We start from the raw sequence: 17,763 nt of genomic DNA, 5'->3' as shown, positions 1-17,763 counted from the left end.
TATAGTATCAAATAAAAAAGATAAGTCTTTTCTTATTTTATTCTCCAGATACTTCATCAATTATAATGCTGAAGATGACAGATTTTTCAACATTGATGCCAATACTGGAACCATTAAGACTACAAAGGTTCTTGACAGAGAAGAAACTCCTTGGTACAACATCACAGTTGCTGCTTCAGAAGATGGTAAACTACTTTACTTTATGTATCATAGGAAAAGATGTCACCTGTACGTGGAGACTTATACTGAGATTTCCTTGAGAGCAGGGCTCTCTCCATTTTTTATTTTTGATGTCAGGATGTAGCATAATACACAGAACATATTCAATATAATTACTCATCATCAGATGCAGTGAATAAATCTATTATCTTTTTCCTTACTTAAATCCCATCATAGTGATGGAAAATTGGCATCACAGAACACTTAGTCCTCATTCCTGAGTCAGGACATTTGGTTCTCCTCCTAACAGTGAGAACTGCATTTTCCTTTGCTTATGCCTTACTTAAGCCATCAGGGTACTTCACATGTGGTAGTTTAGAGAAAAAAAAAAAAAAAAAGAAAGAAATGAGGAATTTAATTGCACTTTGATTATTTTATAAATATAATACTGCTGCTTAATCTTCAATTAATACTTACAGAATTTTAGTAAAAGAATGACTCTTGGAATGTCAACAGCCAGGTCTAAGCACTCTTCAAGAGAAGTATATGACATAAAGCTGAGGAAGGCTCTTGTTCCACCTCCATCCAGAATTTTGCATTGTGGTAAACACCTAAGCTCAGGAACAACAACAACAAAAAACACGCATAAATAAAAATATTTCTGAGTTCGTAAAGGTAGATATGACTGTGCTCAAATTAAATTAGAATATAACTTTAAGAAAATGCATACGCTGTCATGACAATAAAGATTTTCTTTATGTTGGAAAGTAAACCAAAGGTACCAATTATTCCCACTTTAGAATTGTATATGGAAATTATATCTGCATTTAGGAAAGATTTCAATGTATTCATGAGAGAACTATAAATATATCAGGGATTAAGGATACTTCACACTTGAAACTAGTGCTACATATATTGAAAGTATGTTCTCTTTTATTTCCAGAAGGTATAGAATATTAAAATTTTTTTAACATATTCATTGGTATTTGGTTCACATAGCATGTGATTTGCCCTTTGAAAGTGCATAATTCAGTAGCTTCTAGTATACAGAGTTATGCATCCATCACCACAATCAATTTTAGAAACATTTTTATTACTTCAAAACAATCCTTCACCCCTTAGTCCTCAACCCCAAGTATCCCCCTCCCCAAGCCAGGAAGGCCTTAATCTACTTTTTCTCTATAGATTTGCCTATTATTGATATTTTATATAAAAGGATCATATAATATGTGTCTTTTGTGACTGGTTTATTTTACTTAGGATTTTGTTTTCAAGATACATCCATATTATAGTATGACTCCTCAGTACTTCAGTCCTTTTTATTGCCAACTCTTCCATTTTGTGAATATATCACATTTTATGTATCCATTCATCTCTTGATGGACATTTGTGTTGTTTCTACTCTTTTCCTAATATGAATAATATTGCTATGAGAATAAAGGTGAAAGTATTTGTATGAAAATGTTTTCATTTCTCTTGGGTATATACCTAGGCATGAGACTGCTGGTAACTCATGTGGTAACTGTGTGTTTAACCAATTGATGAACTGCCAGACTGTTGTCCAAAGTGGCTGCACCATTTTGTACTTCCAGGTTTCCAAAGTCTTCATGTTCTCACCAACATTCATTACTGTCTTTTTGATTATAGCCATTGTAGTGGGCGTGAGGTGCTGCCACAGTGTGGTTTATGTGCTTTTATATTGCTCTTTGTTACACAGCAATCATAAGGCTTCTTCAGTCTTTTCTATTCTACCTGTATTTCTTATGATTTTGGCATCTGCAAAATCAGCTAAGGTGGCCTCCATTCAGATTATTTTATTAACATAATATTCTCTTTGAAAATAAGCATTTGCTATTTAACTTTAAAAGGATGTTATAAAGAAACCGTGAGTGGGTTAATTTGTGATCATTCTGGTTTATTTTCATTTTCAAAATAGCCAGACTAGGCATGAATTTGTGTGTCCTTAGTTACTCTAGGACAAGTAAATGGCTGTTGTATAATAAAGATTCATTAAAATTCAGTTGAAAAAAGAAAAGAATGAATGGGTTAATATAACCAAAAAAAAAAAGAATTGATGAGGACATTGAGCAAATCCTTCAGAAAAGAGAATCAACTCTAAAGGTATTTCAATGAGAAGCTATACATTAGTTCTTATTCACTACCTCAGTCCAATTAATATTTGTAGCAGGTAGAAACTAATTTATGAATACATATGAGTACATATATACCATGAAAATTATACTGTCTGCAATCATTATCACAGGAAATAATTGTTTTTACTAAAGTAACATTCTAATTATATACTTCCTGGGTAATTTTTTTTTTTTTTTCCAAATGCTAATACTTCATATGGGGATTGAGTGAAGCTATTACTCTATCTACTAAGTCCAATAGTATAGCAAATTGTAATTTTTCAAAGTTTTAGATTGTGATTAAAAAAACCTTGAAAATCACCTCAATGAGAATTACTAAAATATAATTTAATCCTAATCATAAACAAGTGTATAGAAAGAATGAGCACTGGTTAAAATTTTATAGCCATGGTGGGATACTGTATTTAGAAAAGTGCACATGTGCCCACTGGTTGCTTGGCCTAATTGCCTGTTAGTATCATTGGGAGCCCTTTGGTGTACAGTCGTTTGTAATCTTAACCTCAACATCAGCCTCATTGTCAAAGTATTTTCTGATATATTCTGCACTGGAAATGTATTTGATACTTTATCAAATCAGATTTTTAAGAATCTTCTTCATGTAACAGTTTCTGAAGAGCCAGTTGTTCTGTAAAATGACATTTAGTAATTAATGTTAAAAAGTACACTTTTAGCCTATCTAGGCGTTCATGCAAATACCAGAAAGATGCCCCCTGTAGGCAGGTGAGGCAATGTATCAGGATTTAAGAGCTAATGATGGCAAATTTACCTCTGCGCAAAGGAAAACAAAAGAAAACAACAGTGCTCCTTCCTCTTGGTGAATAATCCTTGTGTCAGAGGCCCGGTGTGAGAATATGTGATGTCACAGTTGAAAGCACGTGAGCATGCAGATGGGACCTGGATGCATTGCAGCTGTTATTTTTATGGTGTTTGACTTTGACGTCTTCAGCTCTGTGTTCCCAGATCAGAGTTATTTGGCCTTTCAGTCACATGGTAAAGGCAGGAAACATCTGTCTGGGCTATGATATCTTTTGCTGCTGCTTCCAAACGTAACTATTAGCTATCTTGCACTTATATGGTATGCTTTTAAAGATATGTCATCCTAACAAAAATCTCTGTGAAATATACATGGCATATTATCCCCATTTTATAGATAAAAGAAACTGAGGCTCACAACAAGATATGAATCTAACTATTCCAGTTCCTAGATCTTTTCTCACTCCAATACGGCCCTCTAGGGAGGCTGATGTTCATTGAGCCAAAGCATTGGTCAGGTTTTTTAGCTGACTAAGGCTTATTATTTATTTTTGAATGTCATATTGTGAAGTAAACTTATTTTTACAATTGTAAAGATGATCCTATGAATTAGATAAATTCAGTAAGTTGTCTATGGTCAAGGAACTAAAATGTATTATATTATGATCACATATTATCATTCTTGGGGGACAGTACTTTCTAAATAAATACCTGCTGAACATTTCCACTATGGGTAGCAATATCTTCCCTCCATGTAATCCATAACACAGCTATTTGTAACTTGTATCACTTTTCTATTGCTGTATAGCAAATAACCACATGATTTCTATAGAGTCAGAGACCAGGTGGGTTCAACTGGGTTCTCAACTTAGGGTTTCACAAAGCTGAAATCATGTGTCAGCGGACTGGGCTCTTACCTGATAGCTCTGGGAGTCTTACTGAATAATAAATTTTCTCTCAAACTTACATGTTATGACTCAATTTTCCTTTTATGCTTCCCTAGTATAATATGTATCATTATCCCCATTGTTCTTTAGAACCTGCCAATATGGTTATCATTGATTGCCTAATAGCCAAATTCAATGAGTACTTTTTACCTCTTATCTTCCCATGATTTATTTGTGATTTTTAACTATATTTATAATTTTTTTATTTTCTTGGAAATTTCTATTTTCTTAGCTATCATTCTAGTACTTTGGTGTGATGTATTTTATCATCTCTATCCTAAAGTATGCTTTAATTGACTCATACAGAATATATTAATAAGCAATACTTGACAGGCCGTGTGGTATTTTAGACACTAAGAATGTTGAGGATATTATTTTGCCTTTGAGGAATTGAAGAGTCTAATGCATAAGACAAGGTAAGCAGATAATTGCATTGTGGAAAATTACTGTGGCAACAGGATTTTTTAGGCACTAAAGGAACACAAATCCATTGTAATTTAATCTCTCTAAGAGGATCAGTGAGGTTTCATAGAGAGAATAGTACATGGATTCAGTCTTAAGGTGAAGGATGAGTAAAGATTGGCCAGCATATTCTGCTGTGGTTCCAAATGTGCCTGTATTAGTGTATCAGTCAGAATTTTCCAGAGAAAGAGAGCAATATGGTGTTTGTGCATGTGTGTATGTATACGTGAGTGTACAGTGTGTCTACATATGTATATATACAGAGAGCTAGAGACAGAGAGGGAGAGGGATATATTTACTACTTAAAAAGTTGGCTTACATGATTATGGAAGCTGGTGTGTCCAAAATGCATAGACTCAATATTCCACTTTGAGTCTGAAGGCTGGCAGGCTGCCACAGAACCAGGAAGAGCTGCTGTTCCACTTTCAAGGCTGTGAGGCAGGAGAATTCCCTTACTTGGAGGTAGTAAATTGATTGGATGAGGTCCACCAACAATATGAAAGGCAGCCTGCTTTACTTAGTCTATCAATTTAAATGTTAATCTCATCCAAAAGCACTCTTACAGAAACACCCAGAATAATGTACGACCAAATATCCCTGCTCCCCATGTAATAGTCCAGCCAAATTACATGCGAAATTAACCATCAATGTACTATACACTTTATCACTCACACAATTGTCCAAGTGATCATTCGTTCACAATATTTAGATCTCAATCCTGATTATACATTATATTTTGAATCACATGAGTGCCATACTTACTGCCCATCTCCATATACCGAGATTCAATTTTCCTGGAGAAAAGCCTCGGTGTGTTAAATTCCAAACCAGTAGTTCTCAAAATGTGTTCCTTGGGAACTTAATAATGAAGATCCTCAGGCTTCACCCCAGATCTACTGAATCAGAAACTCTGTGGTTGTGGCCCAGCAACCTGGATTTTATCAGACCTCCATGTGATCCTCATTCATTAGATCCTCAGTCTTAAAGACCATTGCCCTGTGTGATTCCAATGTGAAGTTAAGGTTAAGAAACATTGTTTCCAACCACAATTTGGTTTGTCCTAGCTCCATTGAGTACTAATCCCATCGCATGCATACGCATATGGAGACACACACACACATTTCCTGATTGCCTAAGAAATAAACTCTATAGATAACATGTATGGATTTCCTTCACAAGACTCCATCCTCTCTGTTCTCAGCTTCATCCTCTGAAAAATGTGTATCATGTCTTTAGTCGCAGCCCCCAAATAGGCCAGGTTTTTCAATAATTTCATAATTGTTTCATCTCTCAGTACCCTCTTTTCATTTTGTTTTGCTTTACAACAGCTATTTACTTGTATGAACTATTTAAAATGTACGTCTGTGAAATCTTTTTGAATTTCTTAGACAAATTTTACAGTTCCTTTTCTTGTATAGCCTAACTTTATGCATGCCTTAAATATAGCACTTATCACATTTGTTGTAATATTTTTTCACCTCTAAAAGATCGTGACCATCTCAAGTTTTGGAAACAGGTCTAACTTATTTTTATTTATCATAGTATTCTCAAATACTTAGTGAGTTTCCAGGTACATAGAACTTGATTAATAAAATTTTGTTGAATACATGGAAATTCTTCGCTTGTCATTTCTCTGTCTACCTCATCACCCTAACATCTTCACCACTCACTGCACAACACAATGATCACTAAACTATATATTCCTCATTTAACGTACAATATCCTATTTTGTCTGTTATATGCAGTAAATGTGAGAACTTATTCTAAATTATCAATTTACTAAAATAGAGCTCTATTATTGATTGCTTGCACAACACATGTATGTCCAAAGGAACCCAAGTCAGGGAGATGCTATTTTAGTCAAAGTACAATGTTTTTGAAAAGATCTGCTGTCAATAGATCTAAAATGAAACAATTCCATATTGTATATATTGATATGAATGTTCACTTCAGCTCTGTTTCACTTTTTCTCTATACAGATAATATATGTAAATCAAACCAATTATTATATGTTATTTATTCATTGACCCTTTTTATCTTTTTCTCAACTCTGATGCAAATATATTTGAAAATTAGAATCCACAAATATCAAATTTAATCTTACTATTAACTTCAGGTGATATTTAGATGAAATTTAGAATTTGTAAACATATTCCCTGTTCCCTTTTAATCTAAAGTTATTTTTTATTAGCAGATGCATCTAATAATATAAAAACCCATTACTTTAGAGCAGATGCTTTTAAGTCTCTGTAACTTCTACACGTTATTTTGTTATTGTCAACATGCTTATTTTGATATGCGCAATTGTCTTCCACAAATGTATTAGTATTAGCAATTTCCCTTAGCACACAAAGAGATTCTAATTGGCACTTTTTCTTAGCACATAAAAGGAATAGCACAGAAAGAAATTGGTATTGCCTTAAACAATATAAAAATAAATAAAATACTTTTCTGAATTTTTTGTATATATATATATATGTATGCGTGTGTGTGTGTGAATATACATGTATCAATGCATTGGTTATCTATTGCCATGTAATAGATTACTCCAAATTATAATGACTTAAAACTGTGGTCCCCAACCCCGGGTCACAGATTGGTACTGATCTGTGGCCTGTTAAGGTCTGGGCCACAGAGTTCCGCCGTCCACCACCCCGCCAACCCCATATGTAGAAAAACTGTCTTTCATGAAACTGGTTCCTGGTGCCAAAAATATTGGAGACCCCTGACTTAAAATGTCAATAAACAATAGTATCTCATATTGTTTCTATGGGTCAATAAGAAGGGAATAGTTTAAATAGGTTATTCAGGTTCAGGAGCATTCATGGGGTTGCCATCAAGATTTTGGATGGGGCTGCAATTATTTCAAGGTGTGACTGCACTCATAGGAAACAAGTTTAACATCTCCCTCACATAGCTGGCAAGTCAGTGATGCTTTCACAGAACTCAGTTCTATAACTCATGAACTTCTCCATTGGACTATCTAAGCATCCTGACTGCATGACAGCTGGCTGACTCAGAATGAATTATCCAAGGGAGTAATGTCAAGGTTGCCATCTTCTTTATCACCTGAGCTCAGAAATCATCCATTGTTACTTCCCCAATATTTTATTGTTAAATTGGCCAACCCTATTAAATGCAGGAGGCTATTAATAAGGATCTGAACACCAGGATGCAAGTATTGGCCCCATCTTGGAAGTGGCTACAAGGATTCATTAGAATATTTTCAGTTAAAAAATAACAAAAAGCAAACAAAGAAAATGAATTCAATTTGGTCTCAGACTTAAAAAAGATTTATTTGCTCATATACCTGAAAAGTTCATAGATAAATCAAGATTCGAGCTTTTTATTGCATCTCTGTCTCCATTTCTCTGTGATGTTTCCTTTTCTGCATTCCTTTTCATGTCATCTTTTGCCTTAGTTTTGTTATCTTATAGTAGCAAGTACTATATTAATATGTAACATGGTAAAATAATAGTGTCTTTAAATTGGGATATGTGCATCCTCATTCACATCCTGGGGAGATAGATCATGATTTTGCGTAGCCATTAATAATGTTGCTGCTTTACGTCATTTTTGAACTATTTTCCTTTCACTGTCTTTAAAAATAATATTCAATACATGAAATTTCTCCATAATTGGATTAAGTATAGTGGCAGAAGGTAAGGGTTACCCACATTGGCTCAGGGCCACCAAGGCCCATATTTTTATCATCATTTGTAGTCAACTTCATTCAGACCTCTGAGGTCCTACAAAGTAAGGAACAGTTAGCAGTTTGTTGAGGTGATTACAATATCTACCATATTCTATTTTTTAATGTTTACATAACATGTTGATATGTTTGATGACTTACTAATTTCAATATCCCAGGCTTGGTACCATATTCTAGAAAAATCAGAACAAGTGTGTTTATTCAACAGAAACTTAAATAGCTCAAGCAATTTTATACAGTGTTGTTATGTATTTATTTTATAAGTTTTTCTCTCCCTAAATTTCTAATACCTCTTCCAATTTCCTTACATGTACTGTATCACATAATTTTGCATCTCTAACAACTTATACAATATGAGCAATCAGAAAAGGGTTTTCATATTTTCCTGTCATCATATCTTCCAATCTAACTAGAACTAGGGTCATTAGAACCCATAAATCTATCTTCCTTCGGGTTACCATGAGTAAACTCTCCATGCCAGGTCTGTGGCCACCCCAATACATGTGCCCTGCACCCTGTCCTTTCTTGTTCACTCTGAGACATTGCTCTATTAATCATGTTTCCTCTTTGTCGCATCCTCATTTTTTCCTGTCTAATGCATAATTCCTTTGTCCTCAAAAACATGCTTTACTTCCTATCTGAAAACAAAATTAATTCTAGCAAAGCAAAGATGGAAAACCCTTGATCTTGCATTTCCCTCCAAGCACAATCCTATTACTCCATATTCTTTACTGGAAAACTTCTTGAAAATTGACTGTATTCATAGTCTGCACTTTCTCTTTTTTTATGCCCTTTCAAACCTACTCTAAGAAGACTCTTGACTTCACTGCTTCACCACAATTATTCTTGTCTTCCATTCTGCAAAATCCAAAGCATGATTCTCATTCCTCCATTTACTCAACATGTGGCATAACTGAAAACTCTTTCAAAAAACAGGTTCTTTGGCTTAAGGACAGATTGTATTTATTCTCTTCATCTTCCCCTGGTTCTTCTTCCTCAGTGCGCTGCTTAATTCCTCCTTATTTCTCTATTCATTGAATTGTGGGGCGCCCCAATTTTAGCCTTCAGACCTATCTTGAGTTATTGTTCTGTCAAATTTGACAAGTTACTAAAAGTGCAACAAGAGCAACAACTGATAAGAATAAATTTGGGAAAAACTTGATTGTAATTAAAGCATTTAACAGGTATCGTAATGACCAGGACAAGAATTCAGATGTTGATTGCTCTTAGGTTTTCCAAAGTTACGCATTCATGTTAACATTTCTGGGTTAATAAATAAACAAAATTTAGTATACATGTTTTAAATTATTAGCAGAGAAATGAAATAAAAATAAAACCTAACAATCTAAAATTAGATGGGATAATACAAGAAAATTAAGACAAGTTTGAAGCATATTATAAAGTAGTAATAATATATATTAATAACTCCCATGGTATAAACTGAATAAACTCTTCTGTTTAAAAAATACCATACTGGAGTGGAATAAAAAAAATCATCTTTATGGTACTTATAATAGGCATATGTGTGATATAAAGATAAACTTTCAAAATAAAAGAATAGAATAAAAAATAAAACATTCTAACCAGAAGAAATCAAGCAGAACTTTATTAGTATCATACAACATACACTTTAAAACAACAATAAAAAAAACTATTGTGGTGATAAGAGGGTCATTTTGCGTTATTTTATATTACAGGAATTGAATTTTATCAGGGTGATGAAACCAATTGAAACTTTTAATTCAACTAATAAAGTATGTTCAAAATAAACAAAAACACAATTATGGAAGACACTGTAAACAGACCTCTCTTAGAAATATTTTAGTAAGTAGACAAAAAAAATCAGTAATTAAAAGGATGTTTCAAACAACAAAATAAAAATCTTTGATATTTGATTACATAAAGAGTACAATAAACTTAGAGTGTACATATAATTTACCAACATACAAATAAATATATTATATAAACCATATCTATATCTAAACCATATAGAAAATTTGAAAAAAAACATTTCATTAATATAAGTTGCATTCTTTGAAAACTGGACAGATTGTGACAATGTAGAATTTGTTTGCAGGTCAGTAAGGGAGATGGATAGACGCTTGTCCAAGCAGAGTATGACAGAGCAGTGAAAACTAGCTGTGCCAATGAAGTAAACTTAATTATCAACCTTACAACCGTGCAAAATAAGTAATGCCAGTATTTAGAAGAGCTAAATTAAACTTCAAAGGAAATGCAAGATAACGTCTCTATGGCATTGTAATAGGGAATGTTTTATTATTTTATTTTTTTTATCTTTCTTAAACACTTTGGGCAATTTCTCAAGACTGTTCAACTACCTTCCTTTGACCACTTAGAATTGTCTTTTCTCTTTTTTTTTTATTTCAGCATATTATGGGGGTACAGATGTTTAGTTTAGATATGTTGCCCTTGCTCCCCGCCAAGTCAGAGCTTCAAGTGTGTCCATCCCCCAGATGGTGCGCATCACACTCATTATGTATGCATATACCCATCTCCTCCTGCTCTCTCCCACCTGCCCGACTCCCAATAAATGTTATTCTTATATATGCACTTAGGTGTCTTATCAGTGAAACCAATTCGCTGGTGAGTACATGTGGTGCTTATTTTCCATTCTTGGGATACTTCACTTAGTAGAATGGGTTCCAGCTCTATACAGGAGAATACATCAGCATATTATGAGGGTACAAATGTTTAGGTTATGTATATTGCCTTTGCTCCACCGAGTCAGAGCTTCAAGCGTGTCCATTCCCCAAACGGTGTGCACCGCACCCATTAGGTGTGTATATACCCATCCCGCCCTCCCATCTTCCCTACATCCAATGAATGTTATTACTATATGAGCACTTAAGTGTTGATCAGTTAATACCAATTTGATGGTGAGTACATGTGGCATTTGTTTTTCCATTCTTGGGATACTTCCCTTAGTAGAATGGGTTCCAGCTCCATCCAGGATAATACAAGAGGTGCTAGATCACCATTGTTTTTTGTGGCTGAGTAGAACTCCATGGTATACGTATACCACATTTTATTAATCCACTCATGTATTTATGGGCACTTGGGTTGTTTCCACATCTTTGCAACTGAGAATTGTGCCACTATAAACATTCGAGTGCAGATGTCTTTTTTATAGAATGTCTTGTTCTTCTGGGTAGATGCCGAGTAATGGGATTGCTGGATCAAATGGTAGTTCTACTTGTGGCTCTTTGAGGTATCTCCATATTACTTTCCACAGAGGTTTTACTAGTTTACAGTCCTACCAGCAGTGAGTGAATGTTTCTATCTCTCCGCATCCACATCAACGTTTATTGTTTTGGGGAATGTTTTAAAACGTACAAATTATGCAACCCATAAAGAAAAACATATTATATAAAACTATGAAAATTATGCTTAATAGATAATTACAGAATAATTTGAAATAATGAATGAATATGTGTATACATATACGGAGTTTGAGTGTATATATACATTCATGCATTTCTGTTAATAAATGGGCACACTTAAATATTTGGACCAATTATTTTCCAGTTGTCATTCCAGTATATATCAAATACATTGATGTCATGTCTTAAGTATATACTCAGCAAGAGCTCTTTGTTTTCTTTATAGTTTTACCAGATGCAATCATATGTGCATTTTGTCTATATATATGTGTATACATATGTTTATTTATGTCTCTGACTACAGAATTGTGTATATTGGCCCATGACCATTGCTATTGTATATATACATATATTAATATTACACGCACTGTCTATGAATTTTTTTTCACAGTGCTGTGTTCTTTGAGATTCATTCATGTTCAGAAGTATAGCTGAAATTTATTCATTTTCACTATGCTGAGAAAATAAATCTACTTTAATTGGTGCATACAACTGTCAATTGCTTTTGGATTATTTTTAACTTTATAGATTTAGAGATTATGAGCATTGCCAATATAATGTATCTTGTATATATTTCCTGTGTAAATGCGAAAACTTCTCTAGGTATATACCTTGGGTGGATATACCTAGAGCATGTGATAAATTCGTGGAAGTATTCTAGAGTGTTTTTTCCCAAAAAGAGAATGTTTAACATGTGTTTTTAATAAATACATAACTGTAATCGATGACTGATCTAAACATTAGTGTCTGTATTAAATATGTGAATTAAATCTCTCTTAATCGATACATTTCATTCCATAAAGAAAAAATTCCACTCGAAAATATATGTTTTATTCAGTTCTAAAATTATGTGAAAGGCTCCGAAGAGGCTCAGCTTTTATGTGACTTAAAATTGTAAGAGTTAAAGGGTTACAGGATAGATGTTCTATATTTTGTATATGAATCAGAGCACATTTTAGAAATTTTTAAGTAAATGTAGACTGGATTTTCTTTATTGTTTTCCTTATATATATTTTTTCATTTTTACTTCTGTGTTCATCCAGGGTGTTGGTTTAAATGTAACTAATTATCATTGTATTGTCAGTAAAGTATTTACATTATCTTAGAACAGTGATGCATAATATTTAAGAATACTGAATGTGTAGTATGACCATCTCTATTTAAGTACTTTTCCTGTTCCTTACAAGCAACTGGAACTTGGGCAAGTTATTTAACAAAAGTATTACAGATTTTCTTATCCATAACAAATGATTACAGTGAGGATTAAATGAAGTGTCTTAACACAGTACTTGGCAAATAGTAACAAAATTAATTTAAACTCTTATTATCATCATAAACATGGTTGAAATATATTTAAATTAATATAAATCATTACTTGATATATCTTCAGGAGGCTTTTAGAGAAAATTTCTTTTGTATAATATATGGTACTTCTGATTAGATGATCATGATGACTATGAAGAAAGATAAATGTGTTTCTTTATAATTGATATGACTTTTATTTCTTTTTCTAATTATGCTGACTACAATCTTCACAGCATTGTTTAGGAAAAGTGCTAAGAGCTTATATCCCAACCTTTCTTTTCTTTAGTTCCTTCATTTAAAGCACTCAATTTTCACTAATAAGAATGATGATCATGGTAGATTTTTGGTGCATGTGCTTTTTAGATTGAGGAATCCCTTCTATTCTTAGTTTGCTGTGTCCTCTTTTTCCTTCTTAAATTAAAAAAAAAAGATATTATGTTTTGTTAAGTGTTTTTCTGCATTTATTGAGATAATATATGTGTGTTATGAATTATATTCATTGAATTTTTTAAATGTTCATCAGCCTTTCCTTCCTGAGATATCCCCCATTTGGTCATGATGGATGTATTATCAAAGCTCCAGGGAATCCTGGGGCTCTGCTCATGTATGTCTCTTTTCTCAGGAAGCATTGTTTTGTACTATCTACTTCCAAGGGTCCGAGAGAAATAAGTATCATATATTTTGTTCAGTTTTATGATCGTTTATGATGGCAGGCCAGTTTGGTATCAGTTGGTCTTTCCTGACTCAAATAGGAAGGTTTTTTATTTCCCCCTTGAGTTCTATTTCTAAGCCAGTTAAACTTTTTTATTGTAATTATGTAATTTATTTAAATATTACACAAAATGATGGAATATATGTACATAATAGAATCAGAATTTGTGCAGTCTAAGTTGAAAGCTTTCCAAATACTTGATAAAACTGATTTGCTAACAGTATGTTGCAATTTAGGAGAAAAAATGGACAACTTAAAATCTCAGGGAGTTTTATAAAAATAAGAAATGATGTTGCATTCAGACTGTTCTGAAAGTATCTTCAAGTTTGTCCCTCACTTGGAATAAATTAGTTTTGGACCTCATAGATCATTCAGAGTATGTTGTTTTTATAAGAATGGTGGCATTAATCCCAAACAGTAGTAGATCCATACTCAGAGATAAGGCCTGGCTTACCCCTACATCAGGAGAGTGGAGATTGGTTAATAATTATGCATTTGAATATTTTCATATAAATATTTGAAATGTACATGTATCATTATTTCAATGAACGATTTATCATTAGCTATTTTGCTCTAATTAAAAAAACATTTTCATATGCTGAATGTACCTGATAAGAAAATGTTTATTATGATTAGATTATTCACCTAGAAAAAGAAAATAGTATAAAATCATGATTATTATTATAAATATAAATGAAAAGATGGCATAAGAATTGATCCTAAGGTGAGTTTTGTGCACTCTATAAAGATGAAAGTTAGAAATGTTCACAGGCATGGTGGATGAATAGACCAAGATGGAAAATAAATGTTAAAATTGTGAATTATTACAAAAAATGAAAAATTAATGTTACCTTTTCCAGATTCTCTGTAACATTGAATGGGTCAATTATGACATTTGCACAGAGATAAAGGACCTATTTTTTCAATTATTTTATAATCAATAGCAAATCCTTACATGATTCCAATGTAATTAATTTCACAGAGAGGTGAATTATGTTGACCTTACATTCTTGATTAGCAGAACAGTGATAGTGTTTATGCCTAAGAATCAAGGTACATCTTAAATTTTAAAGCTTTCAACTCATGTTACTCTCAGGCAATAATATTGAAGACATAGAGAATTACTGGAAGATTTATGGGTAACTGGAACAAGACAATGTCCTTGAAAAAGTGAAGATTCATTATATAATAGGTGATTCGCTTCAGTCTGGAATTTGTATGACTATGTGATTAATAAGATTATACATTGTAAACTGACAAAAATTGGATAAATATATGGGATGAATTTTGCATAATGTGTTTCTAAGGGCTTTGTAATTTTTAAAAGTGTTTGTACACAAGTGTTATGTTTCTTTAACTATTATAAAATAGTGATCTAACACAGAGATTGGTTTAAATTTCCAACATGTAAAATTCATGGAATGCTTTATTTTAAACCTTTATATTTGGGTACAATACAAAAATATTTGAGTACTAATCTATTAGATATTAGATATATACCTTACTGTTATAATGTATTATTTTGAATATAATATTTGATTTCTAAATTAATATTTAACTAAGATATGAAGAAGGAAAGGAAAGAGAAAAAAGAGGCAGATTAGTAAAAGAGCATGTTAGTGGTAAAAACATATACCAGGAAATGTGATAAATTTATCTAAAAATTAATTCTTAAATAGAGTAAATACTTATATTAGAAAAGAGTTTATATTATGTATTAACATTTTTCAGTTTTTCTGCTTAATAATTAAATATCACTTTCATATACAAGATTTTAAAATTACAAGTAAAAATGCCCAAACTGTCTTCATTTCAAAACAAACAAATGCATTGTGTGGAAAATTTAGTTTTCATTTGATCACTTAAATGCGAAACTTATTTTTACATTTAAGGAAATGGTGGAAACATATTTGTTAATAAACTAACCATTAGTCTAGAATGTTAAAATGCTCTAGTATCAGCCCACAGTACCTATTCAAAAGAGTGAGGATTATTTTTGTTGTATATTTTCCTATAATGAAATCTTTTCAAAGACATCAAGGAAGCACCAAAAAATGTAATTTATAAACCCAGATTTATTCTCATTGAAATTTATGAAACTTAGTAAGGTATAAATGTGATTATTTAAATTCTTATTCATTGACATTTGTTATTATAATAGTAGATAAGGCTTTTTATTTTGGGGTGAATTTTCATAAAGAAAAAAGAATAAAACCACATTTTGAGGTAAATAATCAACATTATATAGATTAGAAAATTTACACTAATCTATATACTGACAGGCATTTTTAATACTGATTTAGAATATGCATAATTAGATTAGAAATTAACCAAATTCCCTAGTAAACATGATTTAGATTGTTCTGGGGAACTATATTTCAATAATAATGGCTTCAGAATAAAAGTAAATTAAACAATTAAGTTGCAATTTTTAAGAAAACAAATTTAAAAATAATAGTATTTAATTTGTTTTCTCCATTCAGTATAAATAGCGGGAAATCTGTATGAGTAGCATATTTAATTGTTCTATCACAGTGTTACGCACATAGCAATCAGTGTTATGAACAATGCACAGTGTTATACACGTAGCAATCTTTTCAAAAATACTCACTGGATAAAATTGATTATTCTTAACTTACAAAAGATCCTTCAAATGTACTATCAAGCTTGCACTTGCACTGCAACACTTTCGCTGTATCCCTTTATCTCCATAGGGGGCACTGCTGATATGAATTCTAATACATTGCTATCGCATGAACCATGGGTGATAATATAGTTTGTGAGGAATTACATGTACATGTTTTGGGTTTGTTTCTTTTTTAACATTGAAAAATGATTAAAATGTACATTCTACTCTTTCCCAAGCTCATTATTATAAAGTTTACATGGTTACCTTACTTGTTTCTCAAAAACACACATTGGCAAGTCAAATAACTCTATTCTAGGCTTATAGATGAAATAATTAAGGCATAGAAATAAACAAATAACTTTCAAATGTCCTTGTTCCTGAAGAGTGTTGGAAATGGGATTCATATTTAAGTTTGTCTGATTTCAACCTATTTTATTTAGTCTGCCACTAAAATAAATTATGTAAATTTAATTTCTAGACATTAGGCATGAAAATAAAAACCATAATAACAATAACAGAAATATTTCATTCAGAACTTAAGGAATTACTCAATTTTAGCCTTAGCAAAATGTTTATAACACACATGACTATGTTTACATGTGATTGGTAAAGTGATTGACATTTAAAGTGTAAAATACTAACCCAAGGACTGTGGGAAATAATATATAGAGATCCACAGGAGCTTGCTAGTTCACAAATACAGAATTAACTAATATCATGATTGAGTAAAACATACCAGAATGCATGCTGTTAGGCTATTAGGGGCTACAAAGCTACAAGTGGTTTTCAACAATAATTATCTGGAAGTAAAGCTACGTTTTTATCCATTATCCTACTTTTGGTCAACAGAAAGCAGTATTCAATTTGCACCAGTAATCACGTTACACTTACTCTCACATTCTGCTTTTCATAACTCTTTACCATACCTCCTATAGTTGCCCCGAGAGTACATGCCCTGTGTGTGATGAGTCTCAGGCTCCGGAAGGTTGGATTAGATAGATGAACTACAGTTTCCCACAGGACACAGAATGGTAGTAGGTCCACAGACAAAACTGTTATTTGTTTGATCTCAAATGCTGTATTTTTAGTTGTTAAGTTATGGACTAGTGTTTGTGCATTGGGGATAGAAAATAATACTGGGCCAAATGGAAATATTCTGTTTCTACCCAGAGGATTTAGTTTCCTGTGCCCAAGTGTGGAATGGGTGCAAGGACATTCCAGTTCCAAAGGACAGCCTGAGCCCAGCAGTTCCTTCCTCCCTCCCTTTCTCCCTCCATCCATCCTTCTCACCTTTCCTTCCTTCCTTATTTTATTCCTGAACTAAATGAGCATTCCTGTAACTTAATTGTTTAAGGTTTTTTTTTTAACACATCAGCAAAATCAGTTTACTATTATTTTATTCAGGCTAAAATGGATAGTTTTTTTCCTTTTACTGTTGTACTATGATAAATTTCTCTAAATTTTATGTGCTTTTTTACTAGTCTTATTCCTGAATGTATTATTGTGTTGTTATAATTTTATTTTTGAATT

The 17,763-nt window shown here is 32.4% G+C and overlaps 1 protein-coding gene across 1 annotated transcript in view; it reads left to right on the top strand.

Annotated features, from left to right (window-relative positions):
* The window catches only part of CDH18 (cadherin 18, type 2), a 210,810-nt gene that overhangs the window by 154,931 nt on the left and 38,116 nt on the right, over positions 1 to 17,763 (top strand). The window contains exon 6 of the mRNA XM_012653179.1: positions 49 to 185. Coding sequence (XP_012508633.1) covers positions 49 to 185 — 137 coding nt within the window. The remainder of the gene's footprint in view (positions 1 to 48; positions 186 to 17,763) is intronic.

Source organism: Propithecus coquereli, unplaced genomic scaffold (assembly GCF_000956105.1).
Source record: "Propithecus coquereli isolate 6110/MARCELLA unplaced genomic scaffold, Pcoq_1.0 Scaffold417, whole genome shotgun sequence".
NCBI lineage: Eukaryota > Metazoa > Chordata > Mammalia > Primates > Indriidae > Propithecus > Propithecus coquereli.
This window is presented reverse-complemented; position numbering and strand designations above follow the sequence as displayed.